At 25.0% G+C, this 27,605-nt stretch overlaps 4 protein-coding genes across 6 annotated transcripts; 3 read left to right on the top strand and 1 right to left on the bottom strand.

The window, feature by feature from the left end:
• Nucleotides 1–161: 161 nt before the first annotated feature.
• On the bottom strand, nt 162–4,924 carry LOC112680160 (UBX domain-containing protein 1). Its single transcript, XM_025550179.1, has 7 exons — nt 4,658–4,924; nt 4,543–4,596; nt 2,078–2,197; nt 1,704–1,955; nt 1,427–1,652; nt 682–862; nt 162–280 (listed from the first exon to the last, which is right to left on the bottom strand). Exons 1-7 carry the CDS (start codon nt 4,711–4,713, stop codon nt 234–236), a joined length of 936 nt encoding a protein of 311 aa, XP_025405964.1. The 5' UTR covers nt 4,714–4,924; the 3' UTR covers nt 162–233.
• A 155-nt stretch (nt 4,925–5,079) lies between these two features.
• On the top strand, nt 5,080–8,504 carry LOC112680128. Of its 3 annotated transcripts, none has more exons than XM_025550130.1 (3): nt 5,080–5,218; nt 6,768–6,917; nt 8,260–8,504. In XM_025550130.1, exons 2-3 carry the CDS (start codon nt 6,793–6,795, stop codon nt 8,438–8,440), a joined length of 306 nt encoding a protein of 101 aa, XP_025405915.1. In that variant the 5' UTR covers nt 5,080–5,218; nt 6,768–6,792; the 3' UTR covers nt 8,441–8,504. The 3 variants fall into 3 exon arrangements, with proteins under 3 accessions (XP_025405915.1, XP_025405916.1, XP_025405917.1); XM_025550131.1 differs by lacking the exon at nt 5,080–5,218 and adding an exon at nt 5,225–5,315; XM_025550132.1 differs by lacking the exon at nt 5,080–5,218 and adding an exon at nt 5,373–5,447.
• Nucleotides 8,450–16,465, top strand: LOC112680127 (probable serine/threonine-protein kinase DDB_G0282963). Its single transcript, XM_025550129.1, has 10 exons — nt 8,450–8,602; nt 8,676–9,081; nt 9,135–9,330; nt 9,711–9,892; nt 10,189–10,296; nt 12,138–14,627; nt 15,393–15,544; nt 15,625–15,707; nt 16,032–16,195; nt 16,263–16,465. Exons 1-10 carry the CDS (start codon nt 8,526–8,528, stop codon nt 16,347–16,349), a joined length of 3,945 nt encoding a protein of 1,314 aa, XP_025405914.1. The 5' UTR covers nt 8,450–8,525; the 3' UTR covers nt 16,350–16,465.
• A 2,539-nt stretch (nt 16,466–19,004) lies between these two features.
• On the top strand, nt 19,005–22,714 carry LOC112680173. Its single transcript, XM_025550197.1, has 9 exons — nt 19,005–19,058; nt 20,634–20,711; nt 20,778–20,848; nt 21,054–21,267; nt 21,340–21,554; nt 21,627–21,787; nt 22,184–22,294; nt 22,365–22,573; nt 22,639–22,714. Exons 4-7 carry the CDS (start codon nt 21,211–21,213, stop codon nt 22,234–22,236), a joined length of 486 nt encoding a protein of 161 aa, XP_025405982.1. The 5' UTR covers nt 19,005–19,058; nt 20,634–20,711; nt 20,778–20,848; nt 21,054–21,210; the 3' UTR covers nt 22,237–22,294; nt 22,365–22,573; nt 22,639–22,714.
• The last annotated feature ends 4,891 nt before the right edge of the window (nt 22,715–27,605 follow it).

Here is a 27,605-nt window from a genome sequence, read left to right as displayed (position 1 = left end):
ATTTTTATTAATTAACACAAATCCATGGCTAGGCATTTAGTTAAAATAGAATATACTATCATAGATTATTATATTTTCATTTATGATATTTACAAGCCAATTTTTCAACATATTTTGTTTCTATTTTGTATATTCCAATAAAAAATGTATTTATTTATTTTATTGTTGATATAAAAACTTAATTTATAGTAAAATTACGAATGTAGTCTTAATTATTTAAAATTCTATACATTTTACTGAGGTGTCTTAGTCAAGATGATAACAGCACTGGGAACCAAACCTATAAATAAACAAATTACTTTAAAAATTATTTGTTATCACACATAATTAAAAAATAAATATGTAATCTGTAAATAATTTCTGGTCTATAATTTGAAATTATTAATTCTAATAAATTATTATTTTCCCAAGGAAATTAATATAGAATTTATAGTAACTAAAAATCTTATTATTTAAAACAAAAATGTACATAAAAGTTAAATTGAAAATATAGGGATATAAAATATTTCTAGTCTGTGTTTCCTTATTTTACGCAATAAATTAAAAATATGAAAATATAATAAAGTAAAAATAAAAATATAACTGAATATAATTTCAATAAATGATTAGTTTATAAGTTGTTAGATCATTAATTTTTAAGTCCTAGATAAATAAAATAATAATTTGATATTGTAATATTACCTAATTGATCAAGTGGTTTTTCATAGTCGTCAATTGAAAAAACTTTTCTTGGAAAACTAGTCATGAGACAGAAAGGTGCATCACCATCAGATCGATGAAGTTCAATATAAACTCTCACAGCAGCAAGAACTTCTTTGGCATTAAATGTTTGGATAATAGTTTGACCATTTGTAAGACGGATCTAAATACAAAATATCATTGAAACTAATTAAATTATATTTACATTAAATAATTAATTTATAATAACATAATAATAAAGCTACTATAAGGATTAATGATTATTTGGATAAATATAAATTTGAAATACATAAGAAATAAACATTTTTGAAATAAATACACTAAACACGCATCAACACTTTGAAAGTAATGAATTATTTAGGACTTATTTTTAGATATAAAATTGCATAGCATACATTTCACTGCTTCAGTATTATTACTAACTCAAGTAAATACTACAGTTAATAATTATGTAAGGTTTTTGAAGTTAAATATCTATGTACATCCTATGGATCATTTCATATAATGAATCCATCTATCCTATAGATAATTTAAATTACATTAAATTATGTTGACTATCAACAAAATCCTTACTAAAAATCTGTAATAGTCTATAGATTATTTGTTATTTATAATTGAAATAAGTGTTTACATTATAAACAATTACAAATATATGAAGTTTATATTAAAAATTTACAATAAAAAGTAAAAACTAATTATTCATTTTTTGATTAAATCATATGATTACCTGTAATTTGGCTTCTGTATAATTTTTTAACTGCTTTTGAGGACTTATAGCTGCTAATGGTAAGACCTCTTTTGGTTGTTCTTGTCCAGAGGCATGACCAAATAATTTTTTCCTAGCTAATTTATCAGCTTCAATTTGAGCTTTTACTCGATCACGTGCTATTTTTTCTTCTAGTTTTTCACGTTTCCTTTCATTCATCATTTTTTTTATGTTTTCATCTTCAAGCCTAAAAAAATAAGTTTAAAAAAAAATCATATAATTGGATAAACAATTTTACTTTTTTTTGGCAGCTAAAATTTCCTTTCCGGATCGAATTCGAACTTTTTCTCTTTCTAATTCTTCTTCTTTTTCTTTGGCCTCTCGTTCCTTACGTTTTTCCTTTAAACGTTCCTCTAATTTTTTCATTTGCTCTTTTTTTTCTTCTTCAGTCAATGGTTTTTTTTCTTCGGTTGACTCTGAAAAGTTACTATGGCCAGATTTCATAGCATGATATTCTAATGCAGATGTATCAGAAAATATCTTCTTACAGCTAGAAATAAAATTGTTTATTATAACAAACAGTAAAGTTTATAAGTAATTATAATCCAAAAATTGGTAAACAATATATGATTTAGTTGTGTATTAACAAAATAATTTAAATAATCAACTTACTCTTCACATTTGTATGATTTAGCTACTAATGAAGACGAAGTACTAGTTTCAGAAGTAGTATTTGGTGCAGAACTTGCTTGAGAAGTTGATGGTTCCATTTCATCACTATGTGCTAGTAACCTAATAAAAAAATAATCCATATTTTAACAAAAAAAAAAAAATATCAGTTTTTATACATCCTTGAGTGAATTGATTTTATTATTACAAATATAATTAAGATGAAATGTATTCAACATTTAAATGCCTATCTTCAGATATGCTGTTTAGTATTTATTGGCAGTGATGGTATCATAGGCGTAAACTGAGGGGGGCAGAGGGGAAAATTACCTACCTGGAATAAATAAGGAGGGGCAGTGCCCCCTCTGATATTTAAATTGTTTTAAAATAAGTACAAAATTACTATATACTATATATACTATATTACATTTTTTTAAATCTTAATTTTAAATTTTCGCTTATCGAACATAATGTTAGAAAATGAATAATTTTGTATAATAATATGTAGGTAGTAAAGCGGCATTTAGCCGCGGACAGAGTTGGACTAGGCCACCGGGGCATGCCCCAGTGGGCTGCTGTAAATTTGGTTAAATAAAATTACTTAGATTTTATGTTTTTAATTTAATGCGTCTATCTTCTATTCTTAAAATAAAATAAAAAATATCGCCTTGTAACATGACATTACTAATGGATGCGGTGACTCAGGATTAAAAAACTCGGAGTTTGAAAATTAAACATATTTAATGTCGCGATAGGCCAATTGATAAAAATGATTTCATCACAATATTTATAATACAAAAATTGTAGGAAATTTGAATACAAAAGATGTGTACAATATGTTAATCATATGACGTACCATTCGTGTTTGTTCAAACAACATTTAACCAAAAGAAAATGATTGTATGGGTAGACACGGTCGTACAAGATATGCTATAACAAAATGGTTTTTCGATAATAATAATTTTTATAAGATTTATTAGATTTTTATTTAAAAACATTTTAATTGTTTTGACATTCAGTCAATAACAAGTCTGTTACTAGTTTCCAACCTTTCTGTTGACTTCAAGTCAATTATTACCGGTAAACAATTATATTATTAAAAACAATATGTTCTAATTCAGTGGTTGGCAACCTTTATGGACCTTTGAGCCAAATTCACAAATGAAAAATGGTTCTAGGGTCAGACAATATTAAAAATTTATATGATATTCAATGACTTTGCTAGTTTTGAAATTTAGTGCGGGCTACATAAAAGATCCATTAGTTGCCGACCCCACTGTTCTTACTCAATTAAAATTAAATATATAAACATATTTAAATCAAATCATTTTTTATGGTGTAAAATGTATCTTAATAAGTAGGTCATTATATCAATATTACAGATATATTCAATTAATAATATATATATCAATATATTATGCGTATACTAGATTTATTTAAGGAATAACATTGAATCTGAAAATATATAAATGTACTTGTGTATATTTTTTTTTGAGTTATGAAGATACATTTTCAGTTAAACAATAATTTGATTAGGTACCTACTAATTCCATTTATTATTGTACTAATTGTTCCATTGAGGCCTTTTGAAATTATTTTGCCCGGGCCAAGCTATAAAGCTAGTCCAACCTTGGCCACGGATACCTTTTTTGTTAGATATGTAATTATATATTTGCCCCCCCCCCAATAAATTTCCAAGTTAAGCCCATGGACGGTATCATATTAGATCGATAAATATATATTTAATCGTTTAAATTTTTAAATTAATAAGGTTTGTTATGTTTATTGTTGTTTTGTATTTTTATTATTTGGGATTGAGAACTATGATTTTTTTATTCTTGTTTATAATATACGCAACATAGGAATTTTTATTTCTAACGATTGATCCATTAATGTCTAAAAGATTTTAAAAACTAATTTGAATATGACATTAAGTTTACTTTAGATCAACTTTCCAACATTTTTATCACAACAATTGATATATGAACTAGAAATAGAAAAGGTCTACATTTTTATATTGTGCATGTTATAAAAAATCCTAAAGCTGTCTTAATATTTAGTAAATAATATAATGAAAAATAAGAATCTTTAACCTTAAATAAATCATAGAAACCTAATAAATAATTTCATGATATTTATTGAAAATTTATTTAAAAAATTATACTGTCAATTATTAGTGTAATTATTATAAAAACTTTTGTTTCCATTACTATCAATCTCCTATTTTCTATATTCTAAACAGTTTTTATAAATTCTTGTCATCTTATTCTATCAAAATGTCCTTTTACAGCATCCTAGGTTAAGAATTCAAAATAGTACAGTAAATTATTTATTTTAAATTCTTTTTAGATTTATATACCCTTATGTAGTTGATGGCTCATAGTTTTATCAACTCTACATAAAAAAGCTTAAAAAAGACTTATTCGTATTAAATTGGTAGTATTAATACAATTATACAACAATCTTACCACTCCATAGCAGGTTCAACACCTTGATTTCCAGTCATTGAAACACTTTTTTCACTATAACAAAATATTTTATGAAAATAACATAATTTAAAATGTAGAATAGTCTTAAACTTACGCTTTTTCTTTTTGAAAACCCATGTCCATAAGCATTTGTATCGTTTCCTGCGACATGGTGATAAATTATTGAAGAATATTAATGAAGTTTGCAAATAATTAAAAAATGAATTTTAATCAGAATGACAATTTAATTTTAAATAGTTAATAATTTCTTTAATACAAAACCAATATCTAAACCGATATCAATAGTACATGAGAAATATTTTGATCAATATTTCGTTTCCGTAAAAAGTTGGTCAGAATTCATCAAGAAATATAATTTAGTTGGATTTTCGTATTTAGCTTCATACTTATTAATATTTTAAGCATGATGGTAGATTGTTATCATAGCTTACCAAGGTATTAAAAAAGACAATGTTATCAGTTATCAATTGACCATAATTCTATAGGTAACCTAAAAAAATTTGTTTACAGTTCATTTTATTTTTTCTTTGTGTTATACGTATACTTATGTAGTGTTTCATTCAGGACATTTTTGGTTTTGTTTCCATATTTTTTTATTTTTACAATTTCATGCGTCCATGTTTAAAATTATTTTTTGCTATTACTTTATAACGAGGTACAATTATTTATTTATTATTTCTTTTTAGATATAATTTATTTTATCTTACACATTTTTGTATTGTTAAACATAACTTATTATGTAACCCTATTTGGTAAGACATTTTTATTAACTCTATTGATATTGTTAGTTATTAAACATTAACACATTTTAATCAACTATTACTACAGATTGTTGGAAAAGACATGAAAAAATTAAAAATGATCACTCAGACAATTATTTCCAAGTATTCTTAAATATAATTGTAATACTTAACTGTTTATAGAATAATTGTTGAATTCTGCAACAATGAGTAGTGTAAAATATTCTAATATTTATTTGTTAATAATATACATATTCTATATATTTTTAATACATACTGTAACATTTAAATGCTACTGAAAGATATATTATGTTTTATTCAAGTAGTAATTATTTTGTACTACTATATTTAAAGAGTAATTTTATTTTTCGAATTGTTAAAACAAATATTCACTATTAAATTAGTTACTTCTGTTGCTTTTCGGTGTTTTATAATGTTAGTGTTTCTGCAGATTTTATTGTGACTAGGGCATGCACAAGGAGAACATCTTTCATTCTAATAAATGATAACATTTTAAGCTCTTCATTAACATTACTGATTTTTTTTAGATTCATCGCATCTTTTACACTAGGTATAATTTGTTTTTCATTAATAACATGTTAAACTATTTATATTATGCCATTACTTTTATATTTTTTAGAACTAGACATATTACTAAACCAACTTTATATGTTTAAAATGTTTGTCTTAACTGTACTCACTTTTACCCTTTTATTAGCTAATATCATATCATGATTACTTATACTGTCAATCAGTGGTTCTCAACGGGGGCGATATCACCCCTCAGTGGGTGGTGAAGTATTACTGGGGGGCGATGAACTAGTTTTGGGTGGTAGAAGGGCGGCAAGCGTGTTCACTCAAAAACGTTGTACATGGTGTGACCTAAAAATAATTCATACTTGATAATCCATATAATAACTATTAGTTACTAATAGGTACTATATGTTGAGCAATGCACAATAACATATCTTTCAATGTTGATAAATTTATTTTTCTTTATTATTTTACCGATTGTGCATAAACAATAAAAGCAATATTTATTATTTGATTTTAAAATATTTTTTAAAAGTAATATTTTTTCTAAATAAACTAAAAATGTATTTATTACTATAAAATAAAATTGATAAATTATTTTCAAATGTTTAATTTAATTAATTTACTAGTACTATAATTAAAAAAATATGAAAAATAAAACATAAATGAAAACATTAGTTATGAGATAATTATTGAAATTTTTTTTCAAATTTCCTAAACCATCAACTTCTTTCCCATCTCTCAGCCCATACTATTAGTTATAGAATTTTCACATAGGGAGGCGTTAAAGAATTGATTCCTACTCAAGGGGGCGGTAACATAAAAAAGGTTGAGAAACACTGCTATAAATGAATGCATAGATTATGTCATTATCTATATTTAACACTTGACATTATTAATATATAATAGGATTATTGTTATTATTTAAAGATTTCAAACATTACCATTCTTTTAAATGGCCTTTGAAATTAAAAATCCTGGAAAACCAAGACAAGTGAGGGGTACTAATGCATACAAATATCGAAATTTATTTGTATTTGGTGTATTTGCTTTCAGTGGACTTTCTTGGTTCTTATTTGAGTGAGTTTATTTCATACTTATGTTTAACAATAGTCGAATTTTTAAAATAGTATAATATATAAATATTATAGAAATGTATTAAATAAATTATATAATGTTTATACCTTCAATCAGGGATTATTTTTAATGGATAACTTATATTAGACAAAATCTAATTACTTGGATAAATATTAACTCATTCAATTTTTCAAGAGAAATTAATGTTGATAATAAATTATTTAGTATTAATACAGTTTTCATGATTATTGTTATACTTTAAAATAGCATTTAAAATTTATTCATGAGTCCATAATTTATCTCTAAATTTGTAAACTATTGTTAAAGGGTTATGTTAATGTTATAAGATCCATGTAATTTTGTCCCCCATTATTTTATTAAAATATAATATTAATATTAAGAGTAATTTATACTTAGATTTTACGACTGATATTGAAATTTTTTCACTATTTTCAGTTATTACCATAAGGTGGATAGGTGGATATTGTCTACTCTATGTTGAAGTATTAATATTCTGAGAATATCCAAGAATGTTATGGTTTCATATTATATTTTTCTCTGTCCTTTTTAATTTTTATAGAGATATGAATATTTACCAACAATTTCATGACATATATTTTATAATTTTATAGATATTAAATTGGGCATATAAGGTTTATCTTTTTTTATAAAAAATAATAAAAATGATAATTAATTAAAATTGTTTATACCATCAAACTTTTTTTTAATTTTTTTTTTTATTATTAGCTTCTAGTGTACAACTATGATATAATTAAACTTAATCTATTGTATTTTATGCTATATTAATATTCAGTCTTGTTAAATGGTTTTATTGTAATTTGTAGTATGACAAAATGTATTGTTATTATTAGTATTACAGATAATATTAAATACTTATGTACATTTTATATGCTATACCAACCTTAATTTAAAATTATTATTAAAGTATGATAATTTATCTTGGTTTCCATATTTAAACGTATGATATTTGTAACTAGTAAAATATTTTTACCATAACATCCAACTTGTTTTCTGTATTGCCACTATATACAACAACTATATTCATCTAATCTAAAGTAGGTAGAATAATTCAGATTTAATATTTAGAAATTTATTCATCACATGATTTCAACCATTAAACTAATATTAAACTGATAGCCTTCACTTAATATATTATTAGTTATTTAAATTATTAACTCATAGTTCAGTTATCCAAAACTTTGCCAAGATTCAGTAATATTATTAAAGCTAAATATTAGTATTTTAACTTGAAATAGTGTTAAGTATTATGTTATATAACCCAAACAATTAATTAAAATGTTAAATTTTTTTTTTTTTTTCATAGACAACTACCGACTACAAAAAGATTAAAAGAAAAAATTTACAGTGGTTATTGGGATAGAACACCAGAAGATAATTATAGATTAGAAATGATAAAACGTAATTTGAATCCTGATATGAAAGATCTTATGGCCAAAAGAGCTGAACTGTCAAAAAAAGAGCCTATTGTACCAATAAAAGTTTAATTTATATGTTTTAGTTAATATGTATATATAGTAGATATATAAAATATATCTTAACCTTAAAAGTTATAAATATTATTAACACAAAATGAATCCATTTTCACAATCCAAATTAACATTAAAATTAAAAAAGCAAACTAGTTCAATATCTACAGATCATACAAAGTAAATAATAACCTTAATTATTATTATATAATGTCAATATATATAATAACAATTTTAAATTAAATTTTTTCAGGAAATGTGAAAATTCAGAAATAAGTGAATCTTTAAATTCTAAATGCTTATTAAGTAACAGTGTAGCATCTGAAAATGATAGTTTTGTTGAAATATTGCATACACAATCACATAATGAAAAAAATCCCATGTCCAAGACATCTCTCTTAGATCAAAATATATCTAATAAAATAAACAAAAATAAACAATGTCCAATTTGTTTTCATATGTTAGATGATAAAAGTTTTACTAATCATGTTAAATCTTGTGCAGCATCGCATAATTTGTCATCAAAAATACTTATTGAAGCATTGAATCTTCATGAACGTCAAGTTGCTGAAAGACTAGCATTAGGATTACCCAAATGTAATACAAATCAAGATATAAAAAAAAAAAGATGTCACATTAATAAGCAATCAAAGTCAAAGGTATATTTCATATTATATTTATAAACATTTTAGTTATTGTTTTTGTATTTTAGATTGGAAGTGATTCTAATTTGGACTTAGCTATAGCTATGTCGGTATCACTCCAAGAATCTAAAGAAGCTGAAATTATAAAAGAATCTGAAACACTTTTAGAAGCTGGCTTAGAAGAAGAAGCAATGTATAAAAGAAAAACACTGGAAAATTTTGGTTTTGTATCAACACAACCTGTTAAATCTAAATCTAAAATTTGTAAGTATTCATCACTCCATACATATTTGATGGTTTTTAAGTTATTTTTTGGCTGAATATTGCTAACCAAATCAATTATTGACTTATCATTATTTTTTTAATGTTACCTACATAATATCTAGTTAATACTGATATTAGCTAATTTTATAAAACCAATCATTTATTTATACGAGTATAATATTTATAATAATTAAAACTAAATACTGGTATATATATTTATTAATTTTTAATTACAACAAAAATTAAATTGTTATAAGAATTTAATATCAAATTTTATATTAGTCTTTGTCAAGATTTCAAGATTTAAAAATCTTATTACTAATTCATATATATATATATATATATATATATATTATTTATTTAAAATTAAATTTTTACAGCTTCTAAAACAAATTCATTGTTGTTTAAACAAACTAAAGAAGATCGTGAAAAGAGAATTACTGAAAAAGTAGCAATGATTCTTATTGATTCTGATATTGATACTTCATTGTCTCAAACTCTTATAAATTATAGTTCTACTTCAAAACTAGGATCAACATATTTGAATAAAATAAGAAATATTGTAAGTTTAATTTTTTATAATAATTAATAATAAAATAATTTACTATTTGTAGTAAATATTTGAGATACTATATAAATATTATACTACTTGAGTACTATTTGAGTTGGATTAGTATATTATAACATTAAATTAAATATTTGATATAATTAAATGTATCTTCAACTTCAAACAGTTACTAGTTATTTATAATTATATATATGTATATAATACTAGTTGCTTATATATTTCTTCTAAACAATTTAAAAAATTAAAAAATAGGTATGATTAGATAAAATTATTTTTTTTTATTATTCTAGGACAATAAACTTTGGAAAAAATCACTGCTTGATACAAAAAGTGACAAAGAATTTTATGTGAGTAATCTATCAAAGTTCATCAAACCTTGTGAAATTAATCATTTTTTAGTAAGTAGTATACAAAAACACTTAAAATAAACATAACCTAAAGATATCATTGGCAATTGGGTTTATACAAGGTGGAGAACAATTATTCATGTAAATTAACCTACTAGTACTTAAAATTTTTTAGTAAAATAAATTAAACAATTTGTTTATTAAAATTAACAACTTATGTACAACAAATTAAAGAAAACTTTTTGATCACAAATTATGTTTATAAAATAATATTCAATATATTAAACAATTATGGCTATATCCCATAAGCACAAAATATAACCCAAAAGCTCAAAAATAAATAACCTATAAGCTTAAAAAAAATTACCTTTTAACAACCCATAAAGCGAAAATCAATTTTTTAAAAAGAAAGTGTACTTTGTTAAAATCATATAATTATTAAGCTTTTAGTAATCATAACCTGTATTTGTATTGGTTAATGTAAATTACATTTTAGTGGTTAATTTTTGAATTATATTTCGTAAACTTAAACGCATGTATAAATACTAACAGATATAATACATAAGTGATTATCTATTAATATACGATTTAAAACATTTAGCTCAAATTTAAATTTTCAATTAAAAATAAATTGAAAGACATATAACAATCTTTATAGTTTTAATGTATATCCATTATCAAGTCAAATCCTATTTAATATAAGTTTATAGTATATATAATGTATCTCTATGTAGTATTTAGTATAATGTAGTTATCTTAAATGATTATCAACCTTCACCGTAATTTGTTATTATAAAGTACAATACAATAATACTAAACTTCAACAGAACACGATCACTGTTGATGTAGTTTTGAATTATAAAAATACTATATATTTTATTAAAAACAATAATTTAATTTAATTATTAATTATCTGGAAATGAAACTTATAGTTTAACGAGTGCAATATTTCTTTTCGCGCTTTTATTCCACTACTAAGGTCCAAAAACGCAAAATGAATTTGCACTTTTGGTCTATTGAAAAATATAGACAATTTGAGCTTTTGGGTTTCACCGACAATTATATTTTTAAATTTAATTTTTTTTATCAATTATTTTATAATATCTTTGTTGAAATTTGACTATTTATTCGTAATATTCTTTTTAACAGTCAGAGTCACTAATGTTTTTACTTTTTCTTTTGTCCATGTATTTCAAAGAAATTTATTTTTATTATTTCACTAGTCAAAAATAACATTCCCATTTCTACTATATTGGAATTATGACAATGATTTTTATAAGTTTATAAAAAGTTTAAAGTTTATTCTTGCTTTTTTTATATTTTTTTTTAATTTAGTATTTGCATTATTAATTTCAATATAATAAGTTGTTCAGTTTTTTGCAATCCACTAAAATATCATATTAAGAAATGAAAAAAATTAATCCCAAATATTAATATAATATAAATAAATTAAATAAATAATTATGATAATATTAAATATATTTTAATTTAATTTAATTTAGTTTTATAAATTTAATTTTTAAAATCATGTTTTTAAAAATAATAAGTTACTGTTTTATAATTTAATTTTATGTAACTATATTGAAAGCATAAGTATAACATATTTCAATGGTTTTTAATACATTAACTTCTAGGCCCATTCATGATACTCATTTTACTGTTTTAAAATATTTTTATAATTTTAAAATAATTTTTTTTTTAATTTTGATGTTTTTAAATTATTTTAATTAGTAATTATAGGTTATTTAATTATGATTTAGTTAGTAATATAATTATTTTGGGTATAAACATGGTTTTGTACAATCCCTTAATATAATTAAAAAAATTGTATTTAATGATTTTTTTTTTATTAATTTGATGAAATGTTTGTAATATTTTTATATTTTGCTTAGGAATCAAACACTGATAACAAGGAACTCATTGATACATTAAATACAGTTAAAGATAATTTAAACTTAAATAGTGTACCTATTAAGTCTAATAATATAATTGAAAAGAAAATATTATCTGACTATTCTGCAAAATGGAAATCAATGGTAGGCAATCAATTTATGAGTGATATAACTGTATTTGTCAAAGATGAACATAAAATTCCAGCTCACTCTCTGGTGCTTTATGTTCAGTGTCCTGATATATTGGATGATGTTATTATAGAAGAATCAGATACAAGTAAATCAAAAAAAATGCTTATGTGGTTAGAATACTCATATGAAGCAACCTTAGCATTCTTAAAATTGATTTATTCTGGTCAGGAGTCATCAGTTAGTCTTGAAAATAGAAAAGATTATTTACTCTTGGGAACAAGGTATAATATTGTCATAGCTATAAATAATGATGAGAACCTTGAATGGTTTTCTGAAGAACACTGTGAAACGTCAAAACGTAAGAATGAAGACGGTGATTCAACTAACTATAAAAGATATAAAGCTTCTAGTCCTGATATGTTTACATCAAATGATATAAGTGTTGACAACTATACAAATACTAATTTTTTAGGAAAATTTGTGAATGATGAAAAATCATCAAGTGTTTTGAAAACTCAACAGTGGTTGGATAGTTGTTACGGTAGTAGTTCTCAAAATCATTTATCATTCACAGAAAACTTAAACATTGATATTCCACCACTAACTGTGTCAGCTGAAAAAAGTCCAAGCCATTCTATTCATAGTGCTTTGACTGTGTGCTTACCATTAAATTCTCCATCTAACTATTCTGATGTTGATGATCATAATAATTATCTACCACCTGATATTAGTAGTGCATCACCTAAATCAGTATCATCAAACGGATCAAGTGTAAAAGCAATATTAGTATTGAATACAACCAAAGATATCCCTAGTACTTCAACACCTTTAGCAAAAATATCAACTCTAAAAATTCCTAAGAAACAACCAGAAATAATTACAATTAATAGTGATAGTGATAGTGGATCAGTTGATATGATTTTGTCTAATAACATGATAACATATCGGAAAAGTAACATTTTTAAGAAAAATTATAGTACATTTTTATCAAATTTTAAAACAACTAATGAAAAAAAAAATTTTATTCCTAAACCAATTAATATTAATATTGATCATGGAAAAAATATAGATACCATTGAGTTAAATGATGATAGTTCAGATTCAATTCACTCTGCATGTACAAATGTTTTATATCAAGGAAACTTAAATACAAATCCAATTCAACCTTTAGGTCGTGTTTCGTCTGCATCAAATCTCAGAACTGATATTATTAATATTGATGATGAAAACAGTGTCTTTTCTGCTGCTACCAATTTATTGCACTTTAATAATAGTTTGAATACCCAAGTATTATCTAATAACAATAATAATTTCATAGACTTAGTGGAAGATAGTTCAGATTCGTTGTCTACAATAAATAGAACAGGCTTATTTAAAGATAATGCTTTATTAAATCCCATATGTTTGAGTAATGATCAACATAATAAAAATTCTACATCATTTTCAAATGTAAATAACTTTAAAATGAAAACATCTTGTCAATTTAATTTAAAAACTGATAATTTAACTCAAAATCCATCATGTTCTACATCTACTATTACTAATGTTAAATCAGATAAAAATTTTGATTTGGATCCAGCAAATTCTTCCAACAATAGAATTTTACCTGAGAGTAATGATAATTTAAAATATCCTGGGCAATCATTTCAACTCAACAATGTATCAGAATGTTTAAACATTGTAAATTATACACCATTAAATGACATAGAAAACAATAGAAAATATTTGGATGAAAAAAATAAATCACATACAACTAGTTCAGCTTTTGGGCTATTAGAAAATACTATAGAAAACAAAAGTTTAAAATTATTATCAAGTAACCATGGTGATATTCATAAAACCTCAATGGAAATTGCTAATTCTTATGTATCAGGTGATTATATCAATAAATACACTTTAATCAATCCTAATAATATTCAAGATAATCCTAATGAATTATCTAGGATAAATATTGCATGCAAAAAAACTTTGTCGTATGAAAATGAACTTGAAAAAGATCAATCAATTTTTGAACAAATAATTGATGATCCGTGGGTGAGTTATTTGCAATCAGTTGATAATAGTCCTCAATATATTTTATCAAACACTTTAATGTCAACTAATGAATCAGAAGTACAAACACTTAATGGAAAAAATATTCATCCCACATGTTTAAATTTACAAATATCACCTACCACCAATTCTAATGGATCTACAATAAATTACCAAAATAATAATGCTTTGACGCCAAATAAATATGATAGTAGAATGAACACTCCAAAAAGCTTACATAGAATTATATCAGAATCTATCATAGGATCTAATGAACAAGTAACTCCGTTGCCAGATTTCAGTTCTATGGAAACTCCAGATTTTAGAGTAAGTATTAAAAACATTTAATATTTATTTAATGTTTAAATTCAAAAGTTAGCATTTTAATCAGTAAATAATATATTCATATTATTTATTCATTATAGGAAAAATAAATGTATATTCTATTTAGTTTCATGTGATAAATGATTACTTCAAAAGTTGTAAACAGTATCTCTTTTTGAGAAATTAATTTCATGTGTATTAAATATAGTTATTCTTTTTCAATATTGTGTGTACTATAATGTTTATTAGCATATTAAATTTGGTAGTGATGTTAAGTTGTGAAATAAAAATTATTCATAATATCAATATTAAAATATAGCCTTATACAATACATATATTTACAATTATACTATTTTGCCTTTGGTAATATAAAAATAATTATATTATGGATACTATAACACTTGCTTCAGTTTCACTATATTCATTTACAAAAGAAGAAAAAAAATTATAACGAATATATCTCTTAAGCATTTCAACTTATACATAGGTTTTGTGTGAAGGGAGGTGAATTATAAAAAATAACATTACAACCTGATTATTGTTGTCATGTATATAACTATATTTAAAAATAAATATGCTCCAAATTTATGAAAAAATTCAAAATTCAATAAATAATTTTTTTATCTCAATAAAACATTTAATGTTTTAAACTAAATAAATATGTTATGTTAATATCATTTTAAAATACATTTAAAATATTTACTTTTGTATATTTTAAGAAAATTTAAAAATGTAATACAAATTAAAATAAATTTCTTACAACTTTAGAAACAATTTGATCGTTATGGTCTTAAAGATCTTGGAAAATCCAAAGGAAAATTATTATTGAGGCATATTTATAATTTACTTCATCCTTCAGTTGTTTCTGAGATAGATAAATGGAACTTAGAGCTTGAAAGTTATTCAGATTCCTCAGATAGGTAAGTTGTGAGACTTTAATTAGTATTGTCATCATTATTATTAATTATGGTTTTGTACAAAATTCTTATATACTATTTAGTTCAGAACATGGAATTCCTGATTATGAAGATGAAAATGATGACGAATTAGAAACTTTTAGTCAAATCAATTTATCAAACAAAAGTAAGTTTTCTAACACTTTTAATTATAATTTTTAAGTATTGTATTATGTTGAGAAATGTATTTTATTATATTTTTTTAAATTATGAGTTAATTACCAAAAAAATATAAATTACCATAATCATAATATGTGTGTGTTGTTTTTATTTTATTTTTTCATTATACTAAAATCTTGGATTTTGGGTTAGTTGGAAAGAATGATTAGAATAGTTTAATTTTTCGAAATGAACAAATTCTGAAAAATGTGCTAAAGTAATCAATTTTGACTTAAAAAAATTTAGTATTGATTAGTGTAGACTCATTATTTGACATTCCTACTTATTTTAGCTTCAGTAGAAATTGGTTTTAAACAATTGCTCAAAGTCAATGAAAGTCTTCATAAAAAGATTTTGTGTTATGAACCTATTTGGATAGAAGAACTAAAAGAAGAGTTAAAACAATTAAATGTTAACATAAGTTTACAAAAACTCACAACTTTTTTGGATGATAAAGTAAAGTTTATTATTTTATTATGAATTATAATTATTGTCTGTAAATTAATATATTTTATATTTTTAGTGTATTACATTTCGTTCAAAGTCAATTAATGATCAAAAACAAAAAACACTAGCAAAAAAAAACACTAAGAGAAAAAAATTATTTTAATTTTATTTAAATTGTTGTTAAATTTTTTTTTTTTTATACATATATATTATGTTCAGTAGATTTGAATTGTGTCATTTTGGTATTATAATAATATTAATACTGATTAATTTTATCAATTGTGTTGTTGATTTTAGTTTAACCTATTTTGTCATCTTAATTTTATATTATGAAGTTAACAGATTTGTAAAGCTTTTTACAGTATTTTATTCCTCTACATTATTCTCAATGTAGTGAAAACCATTTATAATTATATTAAGCTTGAATACAATTATGGTTATCAGCTGTAAGAAAGCCATTCATATTTCGTTTTCTTTGTTAAAAACATTTTGTCACATGACAGAGACAGTTTCACTACTGAAAAACTTATAAAATACATGGTAGTTAATTATTTTTTTAATTTAATTAATTTTATTTATTCGGTTTTATAATTAATTCATGTTAATTTTTGGTCATGCTTTTTTGCTTTTTTTAAAGATAAATTTTCTTAATTTTTACTTTTTTAAGACAATTTTTTCCTTTTTTGGTTATTTATTATGCTTTAAAATCCGAGCCCTATATATTACCTTTAACCAGTGGTGTATTGGTAAATATATTTGTGGGTATACGCACTAAAAATATGTGGATATTAATCCTAAAATAAATTTTCTTGCTTTGCTCGACAATTGTTTTCTCTCGATACGTTTGAATAAATGTAATTAATCCTTTGTAACTATATTTTTATAACTTCTATTATGACTATAAAATATAACATCACAAGATATACATTTGTAGCGCGTTATAAATTGCATGATTCAAATTGAAGAACCATAGGTTGAATGTTCACACTATATACTATTTTATTCAATGTTATTCACTACAGTTAACAAAATACAGCGTACACTGTAATCTCCAACAGCTAAATATTTCAATCAATTTCATGGTTCATAACAATTTTTTCCAATGAACTATTAAATTATTAGTTTTTTTGTTTTCGAGTTATTTTAGAAGCGTATACCCGTAAAATAATATTTTACATTAGGTTTACGCCGAAAATTGAAAATCTGTTGATGTGTATACGTCGTACATCCGCGTATACGTACCAATACACCCATGCCTTTAACGAAATTTTCTTTTGTAATTCTCATAACTCATAACTAAAGACCGGATTTAATTGATATTGAAACTTTTTATTGATACCCGGTAAAACAAATTTGTATATAAATCAGATTAATTACAGTTTTTCTATTGAATTTAATAAAGCAATTTTTTTGCAATTTTCAACTATTTTGCAATTTTTATATTCTTCACGTAATAAAATATACAAATTATTATTTCCAAAGTGATTTTCCAAAAAAAATACAATTACGATAAAAATTTTTACATGTAATTAAATGTAGTTTAGGATTTTTAAAATTATATTTATTTGAGTTATCCACAAGACTCACAAGTTTTGAAGAATCAAGTAGTCAATTACTTAACGGTTTAAACATATTTAGGGAAATTGAAAATATTTCTATAAATATTCCTTCTCCCATTGGAAAAAAGTTAAAGATAAATTAAAATATGTCTTAGAAAAAAATTAAGGATGTAAAACTATTAAAACTTACTCTGAGATTATGACATGAAATCAAAATGTTTATTTAGATAAAACACCAATTTTTTTAAATTATTTTAAATATGCATCGATAACAAGAGTGGATGTTGAACTACATTTTCATTATATAAACATATTTTAAGTAACAGATAATACAATTTTCAAGAACACACTTTTGAGATGTATATAATTATAAATTTTAATTTAGATAAATTATACATTTTGTAAATATTATAATAATGTCCATAATATTATTTAAGTAAGTAATTAATGATTATTTATTTGATATGATTTTACTATGTAATTTTAATGTATATTTCATTGTAGTTTTAAGATATTTTTAATGCAATTATATCTGGTCTTTACTCATAACTTATCAATAAAGCAATCATATTTTTTGTGTAATAACAATAAAATGCACATACCTCGTAAAATATGTATTTATTGTCAATTTATAACTTATGTATGGTGTACTACTAATATTTCATCGGTGTTCAAAGAAATTATTTTTGATGAAGCCATACGGATTCCGCGCCGGCAATATCCGATGTATTTTCAGAAAGCACATTTTTAAATTTTAATTGGTAATGCTTATTTGTATATTATTAGTTGATAAATTTATTGATGTTTTAAACATGCTTTTTATATATATTTTATTTAGATTACCTAGTAATTTAAGTCAATTTTACCAAAATAACTATGTTCCAAATCTATTTTACTAATAGTTATTCTTCGATGACAATTTCTTTTATGTTTCAACCGTTAAGCAGCCTGGTCGTGACTATTTAATAAGGGGCAAAATTTAGGCAATTTGTAATCTTGCCGTCGATGTCCGGTATATTTGTGTTAGTCGTAAATGAGTATTAGTGTGAGTGCGGTTTGCCATGTGTACCGCTAACCAACCACTCTGTCATAGACAAACCGTTATCGCAAATTTATAAATATAATTATTGTGTTATCCGTTTGTGCCTCGTTTTTTCCAATATAATTTATTATTGTTATACTCGTGTTCTTGATTTACTGGTTTTTAATTTTTTTTTACAATTAAAATTTTAAAGATGGACCATATAAAATATAATAATAAAAAAAAAAACTGTATCAGTGTACAGTAAATACTAAGGAGGGAAAAAGTCACGGTAAGTTTCAAGTTCATAAGATATGAATAAAACTGTAAAAGAATGTTACTATATACTGATACGATTACTTTGATCGGTAATAATTGAACACATGACATTTCGACAGTATACATTAAATAGGTGCATGCAATAATTTGGCAAATACATGAAATATATTCATATTGTTGTAATTTAAAGGAACAATTTCAACAATATGACATTCTTATATATATTTAAGCAGTGCCGTATTTAGACATTTTGCGCCCCGGCTCAAAAAAAAAAAAAATGGGCGCCCCTCTAAGAAGCCTATCCACGGAAAATATAAGAGATAGATCCTCGTGACCTTTTAGATATTCTAAAATCAATGCTATTTTTGTGTAGTAGGCATGTCACCGCACGCCGCACGCGATAACATAATACGCCTTATTATTATAAATAATTTATGTTTATTGATATTATCACAACAAATTTTGGAACTAATATTAGGTATATTAATAATATTCTGGATCACCGATAGCTGTATTACTATAAATACATTAATAATATATATTAATGAATTAATTACATAAACACTAATTTATGATACTCTTATTAAAAACAAAAAAAAATAATGATTTCAAAATAATTTTAAAAGTTCAATAATTCACAAGTGAGTAAATTTCTGACCACAAAATGTTGGCGCCCCAAAAAACTGGCACCCGGAGCAGTTGTAGACAGTACTCCCCCCATAAATGCGGCCCTGTATATAGGTTTATTAATTTATTAATTTATTGTTTATAGAAATCTATGTTCATGCTATTATAAAACTAAAGATATACTATGATTATATTTCGAACCATCATCGACGATAAACAATTTTACAAGTGCATGGGCGTACACTTCAAAGCTATGCGTAATTGGTACCGTATTAATTTTCGTCTATAACAATCCGTTTCCTGAGAAAACCACATGACCAAAAGGGTTGTGATTTGCGTACTGGGACTATATTATTTTTATTTATAGACAAAGTGATATTCCTAATACCATTGATTATAAATACATATAAATTATAGTATTTATAATTAATGATAATACATAATTTGTGGGGCCTTATACAAGCGCGGAGTCTGGTGCGATCGCATCACTTGCCCCCTCTAGGGTCGGCACTATATAAATATATACATATAATGTATTATTTACAATATATAATGAGGCCTTTTATTAAGTAAATGTTTAATTTATATACAATATAGAAAATTATATTTCTACTTCTACGAGACAAATAATCCTGGCCAATTTAGAAAAAACGATTTTCAACCAATTAAAACTTGACGATATGAAATTTTTTTAACCTTTAATTTTGCAAATTTTTTTAAGTACACAATTTATATTTATTATTATTTCGCGACTGGTAAATTCATCGATAATTTCTTCATATGAAATTTTTTATTTAAATGTCGCCCATTGAAATTTTCCATGCGTCTAATTAGTAATTTATACACGTCGAAATGCTGAAATCTATATATTGAACATATAAATGTCATTATAATTACTGAATCAAAGTGGCTATTAAATCTATTCAATTAGGAAGTATCTATATAATTTATAATTGTTTAGCCAACGCGTTTAAGATGCACCAGTAGCATCGTTTAGCGGTTCTACTGAAAAGTCCATTCTAAATGCTCAGGATCTAAAGTAAGTATTGTGTTTTGAGTCATATTATTAATACCGTATTAAACTATTCACTTATTTATTTTCTAGTCACGACATTGACCATACAGCAACATCAAAAAACGCCTGCAATAATTTATCGGACGTATTCTGGAGCCAAAGTAAGTACATAACACATACACACTAGTACTTTTAGTTCTTGTAATATTATTTCTTATCCAAGTTGGATATACCCATAAGACAAATCCATTAAATACAAATAATTTAAATTCTAATTATGTTTTAATTACAGATCGATATCTGTAAGATCATATTTAATTTTTATATATCATATTAATATTATTATAATATAATTTAATACTTTAGATCAATTTTAGAAGGTCGCCGTGTGATTGATGTCAATTATGTATTTAGCAAAATCGCAAAAATAAATCATCAACCTTTTGGTTGAACTTTTAATAGTTTGATTTTAACTGGTGAACGAAAAGTTGGGTGGTATAGTGGATTTCTCTATACTTGTGGAATGTGTGACATGAATGAAAAAATAGAATCTGAAAACCCTCATTCATCATTGATGAAGGTTAATTTAGCAGCTGTATTAAGGGCTGTAAATTCAGTATGTCAATGATACTATAATACAACTATCCTTTAGGGGTGTATTATTAGAGCAAGGATGAAAAAAGTTATTTTCTTGGGAGTCCAAAATAAATATTGTTCTATCAGCGCAAAAGCACAATTGATATCCAAAGAACCAAACACACACAAGTGTTTTAAAAACTGGCTTGGAACGTCAACATGTTTAGAGCCAGATATCATCCTGGAGGGTTTTAAAGAAAGTGTATCCATGCACAACTTGATTTATAGCAGGTAAACTTACATGAAAAAAATTACAAGTAAAATAAAAACAATTTATTAATCCTAATGATTTATACTATACAGACTTATTGGTGATGGCGACAGCTCTGTCATAAAAATATTGAATATGGCGAAATCCTATGGACCAACACTTTTAGTAAAAAAAATTGAATGTAAAAACCACATTTTAAGGAATTATATCAACCGGCTAAAAGAAATTACATCAAAGCGTAAGAGTACAAAAGGTATAACAGTTCCTGGTTATCTCCGAAAATTGCTAAGTGACAATAAGCTAAGAATTCAGTAAATATATTATTTTCGGGCATGGGTGCCCACAGGAAATTTATCAGGGGGCATAATTAAATCAAACATCAAAAAGTATATTAAAAAAATGCATTCTTAGCAAACAATGAAATATATCAAAATTATACACACTAGTCGTTATTAAATAAAAACTGAAGTCTTCGCACTTGTTCAATTGCAAACCTTGTTATTAATGTTCAATTAATTTTTTCCAGAGGAGGAGCAAATGCCCCGTCTTGTCCTCCTCCTCCTCTGGGCGCCCATGTTTCGGGTGTTGTCAAAAGTAGTTCTGATAGTTTTTTTTAAATTTTATAATTTAAATATGGATTAACAAATAGATCACTGGAAAAACTTGCCAAACCTCACCCAATATCCAAAATTAGGTTTTTAAAACGTGACATTGAAAATGGGCCCCTTCATGTATTTGGTTGTCACGAAAATTGTGATCCGTAAGTGTATATTGTAATAAAATTAATTACTATTTAGTATTTTTAATTATTTAACCTCATTCGAGTTTAGATATTTCTGTAAGGCTGACACCATTTCCCATAATTCTGTTCCTGAAATGGTGGTGTGCGGGTTGTGGCAGGATATAATTGCTGCAAGAAATTTGGTGGCATTTTACACAGAAAGTTTGATTCATGACTTGAATACCAATTTTGTTGAATCTTATAATAGTGTAGTAACTAAATTTATCGGCGGAAAAAAAGTTAACTATTCCTTGCATAGTAAATTAAAATTATTTAAAATTATTTTTTGTTAATATTTGTAATATGTCTAACGTAATTTTTAGGTTCATATAGTACTCAAAGCATGACTGCCGTATCATCTTTCAATTTAGGTTCAGAATACATACGACGACTCCATAAACAGGCGACAATCCAAAGTCCGGGGAAATGCATTAAATTGTACATTTCAAAATTAACGAAACATAAGATGTACTTAAAATCAAGATCACGTGTTCTAAAAACTAGACTTAATTTTAGAAAAACTAAAACAAAGTATATTGTTTCAATATAATTAAGAACATGACAATAATAAAAGTAAAACAAAATAGTAATAAATTAAAAATATACTTATTGTAGGACACAAAATAAATAATATGCGGGCTCTGATACTGAATATGGTGGTCTGTATAGTGAATTGGGTTATGATGAGCTTCCGTTATCGGTCAAAGAAGTAGAAGAGAAAAAAAATCAAATTTTTTAACTACTTTAACAAAAAGTCCTGAGGAAATTCAAAAAATAGAAAAAGCAACAGTAGATCAGGTAGACTTAAATACTGCATTTTTATACTATAACAATATTATGACAAATTATTTACGTAAAAATTATTTACCTAGGTAAAAAGTGATAATTGTCATAAAGAGCGAAAATTTTGTTTAACTGCCTTTAATTTTGGGCGTGTATGCAAGTTTAGAGTCGGAACTAATAGAACAAATACTGTGAAATACATTTTATACAGTGACGCGTTTACACCAACTACTGCAGCATTAAAGTATGATAAAAAATATATTATCTTTAGTCAAATTTAATTTTCATATTTTTCGTTTGTAGATATACAGTATAAATACAGTATGAGCCTATGGCCAAACAAGCTTTTGAACAAAAATCGGGCTTAAACGTTTTACCGGCCGGTCTGTTTATAGATCAAACACTAAATTTTTTAGCGTGTTCCTCAGACGGGTTGATAGGAGATCTAGACCTACTGGAAATTAAGTGTCCCTATAGCATTAAAGTTATTGAAGTTCTTAAGTTTTTAACATTTAAGTTATTAGTATTAAAGTGTTGAACAAAAAAAAAAAAAAATTAAATTTTTGATGATCAACAATTCAGGCAAGTTACAGTTGAAAATAACTGACGTTTATTACTATCAGATCCAGGGTCAATTACACGTGGCAAACAAACAACACTGTTTTTACGAAGTGTGGACACCAAAAGGTTCAGTATAGTATAATAGATATTATTTATATAGTTATAACTTGTCTACGCCCAGTTGTTTATGAATATACACTTGTAACTTAATTTATTTACAATTAAATTAAATGTTTACATATATTATGTCCAAGAGTGTTTTATAATTTATTTACACGATTGTTGTTTGGCTATTTTTATTTCAGATATTTTTATAGAAAAAATTATAGGCGAAGACGAGTTTTGGAGTACTAAAATGGAAAGTCAATTAATCGATTTCTATAAAAATCATTTATTGAATGAAATAGTTCAGCCTAAAATTATATGTTAGGATTAATTTTTGTACTTATTTCAAAATTATTTGAATATTTTGTTATTTAATGTTTGTCTAGTAAATTGTCATCATAATTCATTATTATTTATTTTGAACATGTAAAGAACTATAAAAGGCTATAATTCATATTTTATATTGTATATATTTTGTATGTATATTATAGGTATTGCATATTTTTTATTCATATTTGTGATTGTGACCGCTTGATTGATAAATGATAATGACAAAAAGTGAAAACCTAATTATTATATTATGTAATAAGTAAAGATAAACCATGGAAAGGATTGCCATTTGTCTAATATCTATCTATAATTACTCTCCCATGATTTGTATACAAGGGAAATTATGTTTAATTGTATACGACGACGTGTGTGGTGTTTATTGTGTATATTATTATATTTTTATTGCGTAGATTTTAGATAATGCATTCCAACATGCACATATTGACTATCCGCTATCAGTATTCAATACCTATACCGTATATAATAAGGTGCAGGTTACGGGGATATTTTGCACGCATGCGCTGCCGATGCGCACATGTCGATAGTATAAACGGATAGAAAAATGTAAGTTTGATTTTTGTTCTAAAAATTTCGGGGGTGGGGGGGTTTGAACCCCCCCTCAGATACGGCCTTGCACAACGACGATTTGAATTACAATATATTTTAATAATTTCTACACAAGTAAAGTTTGGACTTACTTGGATTACTTTAGCCTTTAACAAGAACAAAATAAAAAGTGAAGTCGTTGCATTTGATGAAATAAAATATTTTGTTCCGATGAAGAAACTCTGAATATTAATCAAGCCTGAAAAAAAAAACGTCAACTCCAAATGATTGGATTTAAATTTTGTAAAAAATTTGAGTTGATCAACCTCTTTTCTAGGTTATAATGGAAGTCGATTTTAGAATCACTATTTAACATTCTTAAAAAAGACACTAAAGTAAATATAAAAATTTAAAAAAAATGAGAAACTCAAATAAGATTTGAAGACAATTTTTAAACAAATATCAAAAATCGATTTCTACATTAACCTAGAAAAAAGGTTGATCCACTCAAATCTTTATAGAATTTAACTATGATGATTTTAAGTATGCGTAATCTTGTCAGGTTTTTAGGTCTACAACGTGAAATAAATACGCTGCTTCCAACCGCCTTAACTATTTTAATTTAAATGTAGCAATATATAAAACTTATAATAAAAATGATGTTATTGTTTTATCAATGTTGTTACATTTTGATAGCTGCAAAAAAAGGGGCTAAATGTAGGCAATATTATATACGGACACAAAAAATTTTTTCCTGCCAAGATCCATTCCTCAGTAAACTTCATAATAGTGATAGTAATTATCATCATGTGGACAGCAGACTGTCATACTATTGTAGTGTTTATCGTTTAATATTAAGACAATAACAAAATTAATTAAAAAAAAAAAAAGAATTAAGAATGTATTTTAAAATTATAAATTAACTCTTTTAAAAGAGTGTTTGAAATGCCTAATTGGTTTCTTCGTTCAATCCAACTTCGTACCCATAATTTTTTCGATTTCTTATTTCTTTTTTTTAAATTACCTAATCAAAGAATTGATTACTTCAACAAGAGCTAGTTCGATTGCATCGGTCGAAGTTATATAATTTTTTAACAAATATTTTTACAAAACAAAGTCATTGACTTGAATACAAATCCATTTTTTTTGTTTATTTATCTCAATGTTCCACCTATTATCATAATTCACTACTACCTCCATACGCTGCTCGTGTGAACACATTAAAATTTTTTATTTACTATCACGTATTCTCTTGATAGTAACTATCACCTTTTACCATCATCGTGCGACCACGGTTTTAGATATGTAGTATTATTATATACAAATAAAATAAATAACAAATAACTTTATAATGTCAATATTTATTTAACCCTACAACTCAATAAATTGTAGGTGTACTTATTTTTCTGTGTACCCTATTTTTTTTTTGTTATTTCAAGAATTATTCTAAAATACACAGTTAAAGGTGCGATTCCTTAGAGCGCATCTATTGACGCGCGACCGATGCGGCTGACGCAGCGCGACTTTAATTTTAACTGCTTTTCCTATTTTTAAATGAAACCTATTCCCAACACCGCCGCTCGGCTGTTGCGTCCCTAATCGCGCGAATGACGACCGCTTGCTAGGCGGTCAAAACGCACTAGACGCGCGACCGATTATTGTCGACTTGTTAATTTAATTTACCTATATAATTTTAAAGTGTCTTATGATAAAAATGTAGATTATATACCTGCCGCGCGTCTCTTGCGACTGCGTTTAGTAGTTGTATGGAATACCTACTCAGTCGCGTCGCAAAAATTCAAATCGCACCGCATCAGCCGCGCCCTAAGCAATCGCACCAAGATTATTTAATTTTTTGATGTTAGGATGATGCAGTGTTTGATTCTAGTGGCTAAAGGTGACATGGATGAGAATCACTGGTCTAATACAAGAATGGAGAGAGGCGTTGTATGAATCCCCTTTATATAAATTTTATTATATTAATTTAGTTGTTTGAGAGAAATACCACATTTGTTTTTATATTTATTTGAAGATTTAAAATTTCTAAATACTACGATAGTCGAAAATCATTAGACACTGCTAAAATTCTTATATCTATAATAATTCCATCTTTTCCACTAATAATACTTGGTACTACTTAATATTTCTGTATTACACAGGTGAAAAGTTCAGGTATATATATTGAGTGGGATTTTTAATATTGGTTTATTTTAATCATCTAATTTAAATTAAAAATAAATTTATGAGTATGTATGTAAATGTATAATTATTATTATTTTTATTAATAATATCCATTTGAACTATTAAATAATTTATTTTTAACTAATAACTTAAAATATAATACTTATTGGCAAATGGTGGTTTTGTGATAATATACTTATTAAAAAAAAAAAAGTTTAATTTGTATACAAAATCTGTTGAATCCTATATTATTAGGGTTGCCTCATTATAAACTTATTAATTTAATGCATTGTTCATTATTCCAATCCATTTTAAAAATAAAAATAATAATTATTTAAATATTTTATATTATAAAAGTTCATTCAGCAGCTGTACAGACCAAATTTTGACGAAAACTAAATATCAACATATTGCATACAAATTGATAAATTTTTTTGATGTACCGCTTCCCGAGCAAAGGTGACTAAAGGTTTATTCAAAATTGGTGTTAATTTGGTCATACTGTTTATACTTAGACCAATATCACCGAATAAAGTTGAAAGTTATTGCAATATTCAGGTCATAATATTGTTGTAAATTAGAAAATATGGGTTCTCACTAAATCTTTATTAGGAAACTAGGGCTTAAATGAATAGATATTATAATTATAGATCATTTAGCATTATTAACTCATATTTCATTTATATAAATTAAAGTATAATTTTTTATAACCTAATTTTAATGAAAATAGAAGAGTAATAATAATATTATAAAGTGAATTAATTATGCATGAATAGCAAACATA

Source organism: Sipha flava, unplaced genomic scaffold (assembly GCF_003268045.1).
Source record: "Sipha flava isolate LNK unplaced genomic scaffold, YSA_version1 174_pilon_pilon, whole genome shotgun sequence".
Taxonomy (NCBI): Eukaryota; Metazoa; Arthropoda; class Insecta; order Hemiptera; family Aphididae; genus Sipha; species Sipha flava.
The sequence above is the reverse complement of the archived record's forward strand: the minus strand, read 5'-3'. Positions and strand labels throughout refer to the sequence as shown.

Excerpts from the sequence above, each read along its gene's own strand:
- LOC112680128 (XM_025550130.1), top strand. The coding sequence starts at position 6,793 with ATGGCCTTTGAAATTAAAAATCCTGGAAAACCAAGACAAGTGAGGGGT. Across the intron at positions 6,918-8,259 it reads CTTTCTTGGTTCTTATTTGA|ACAACTACCGACTACAAAAA; the intron begins GTGAGTTTATTT and ends TTTTTTTCATAG.
- LOC112680173 (XM_025550197.1), top strand. The coding sequence starts at position 21,211 with ATGTGTGACATGAATGAAAAAATAGAATCTGAAAACCCTCATTCATCA. Across the intron at positions 21,268-21,339 it reads CTCATTCATCATTGATGAAG|GGGTGTATTATTAGAGCAAG; the intron begins GTTAATTTAGCA and ends ACTATCCTTTAG. Across the intron at positions 21,788-22,183 it reads AAAGCGTAAGAGTACAAAAG|ATCACTGGAAAAACTTGCCA; the intron begins GTATAACAGTTC and ends ATTAACAAATAG.
- LOC112680160 (XM_025550179.1), bottom strand. The coding sequence starts at position 4,713 with ATGTCGCAGGAAACGATACAAATGCTTATGGACATGGGTTTTCAAAAA. Across the intron at positions 1,653-1,703 it reads ATTTTAGCTGCCAAAAAAAA|GCTTGAAGATGAAAACATAA; the intron begins GTAAAATTGTTT and ends TTATTTTTTTAG. Across the intron at positions 281-681 it reads AAAACCACTTGATCAATTAG|GTTTGGTTCCCAGTGCTGTT; the intron begins GTAATATTACAA and ends GTTTATTTATAG.
- LOC112680127 (XM_025550129.1), top strand. The coding sequence starts at position 8,526 with ATGAATCCATTTTCACAATCCAAATTAACATTAAAATTAAAAAAGCAA. Across the intron at positions 8,603-8,675 it reads ATATCTACAGATCATACAAA|GAAATGTGAAAATTCAGAAA; the intron begins GTAAATAATAAC and ends AAATTTTTTCAG. Across the intron at positions 9,082-9,134 it reads ATAAGCAATCAAAGTCAAAG|ATTGGAAGTGATTCTAATTT; the intron begins GTATATTTCATA and ends TTTGTATTTTAG.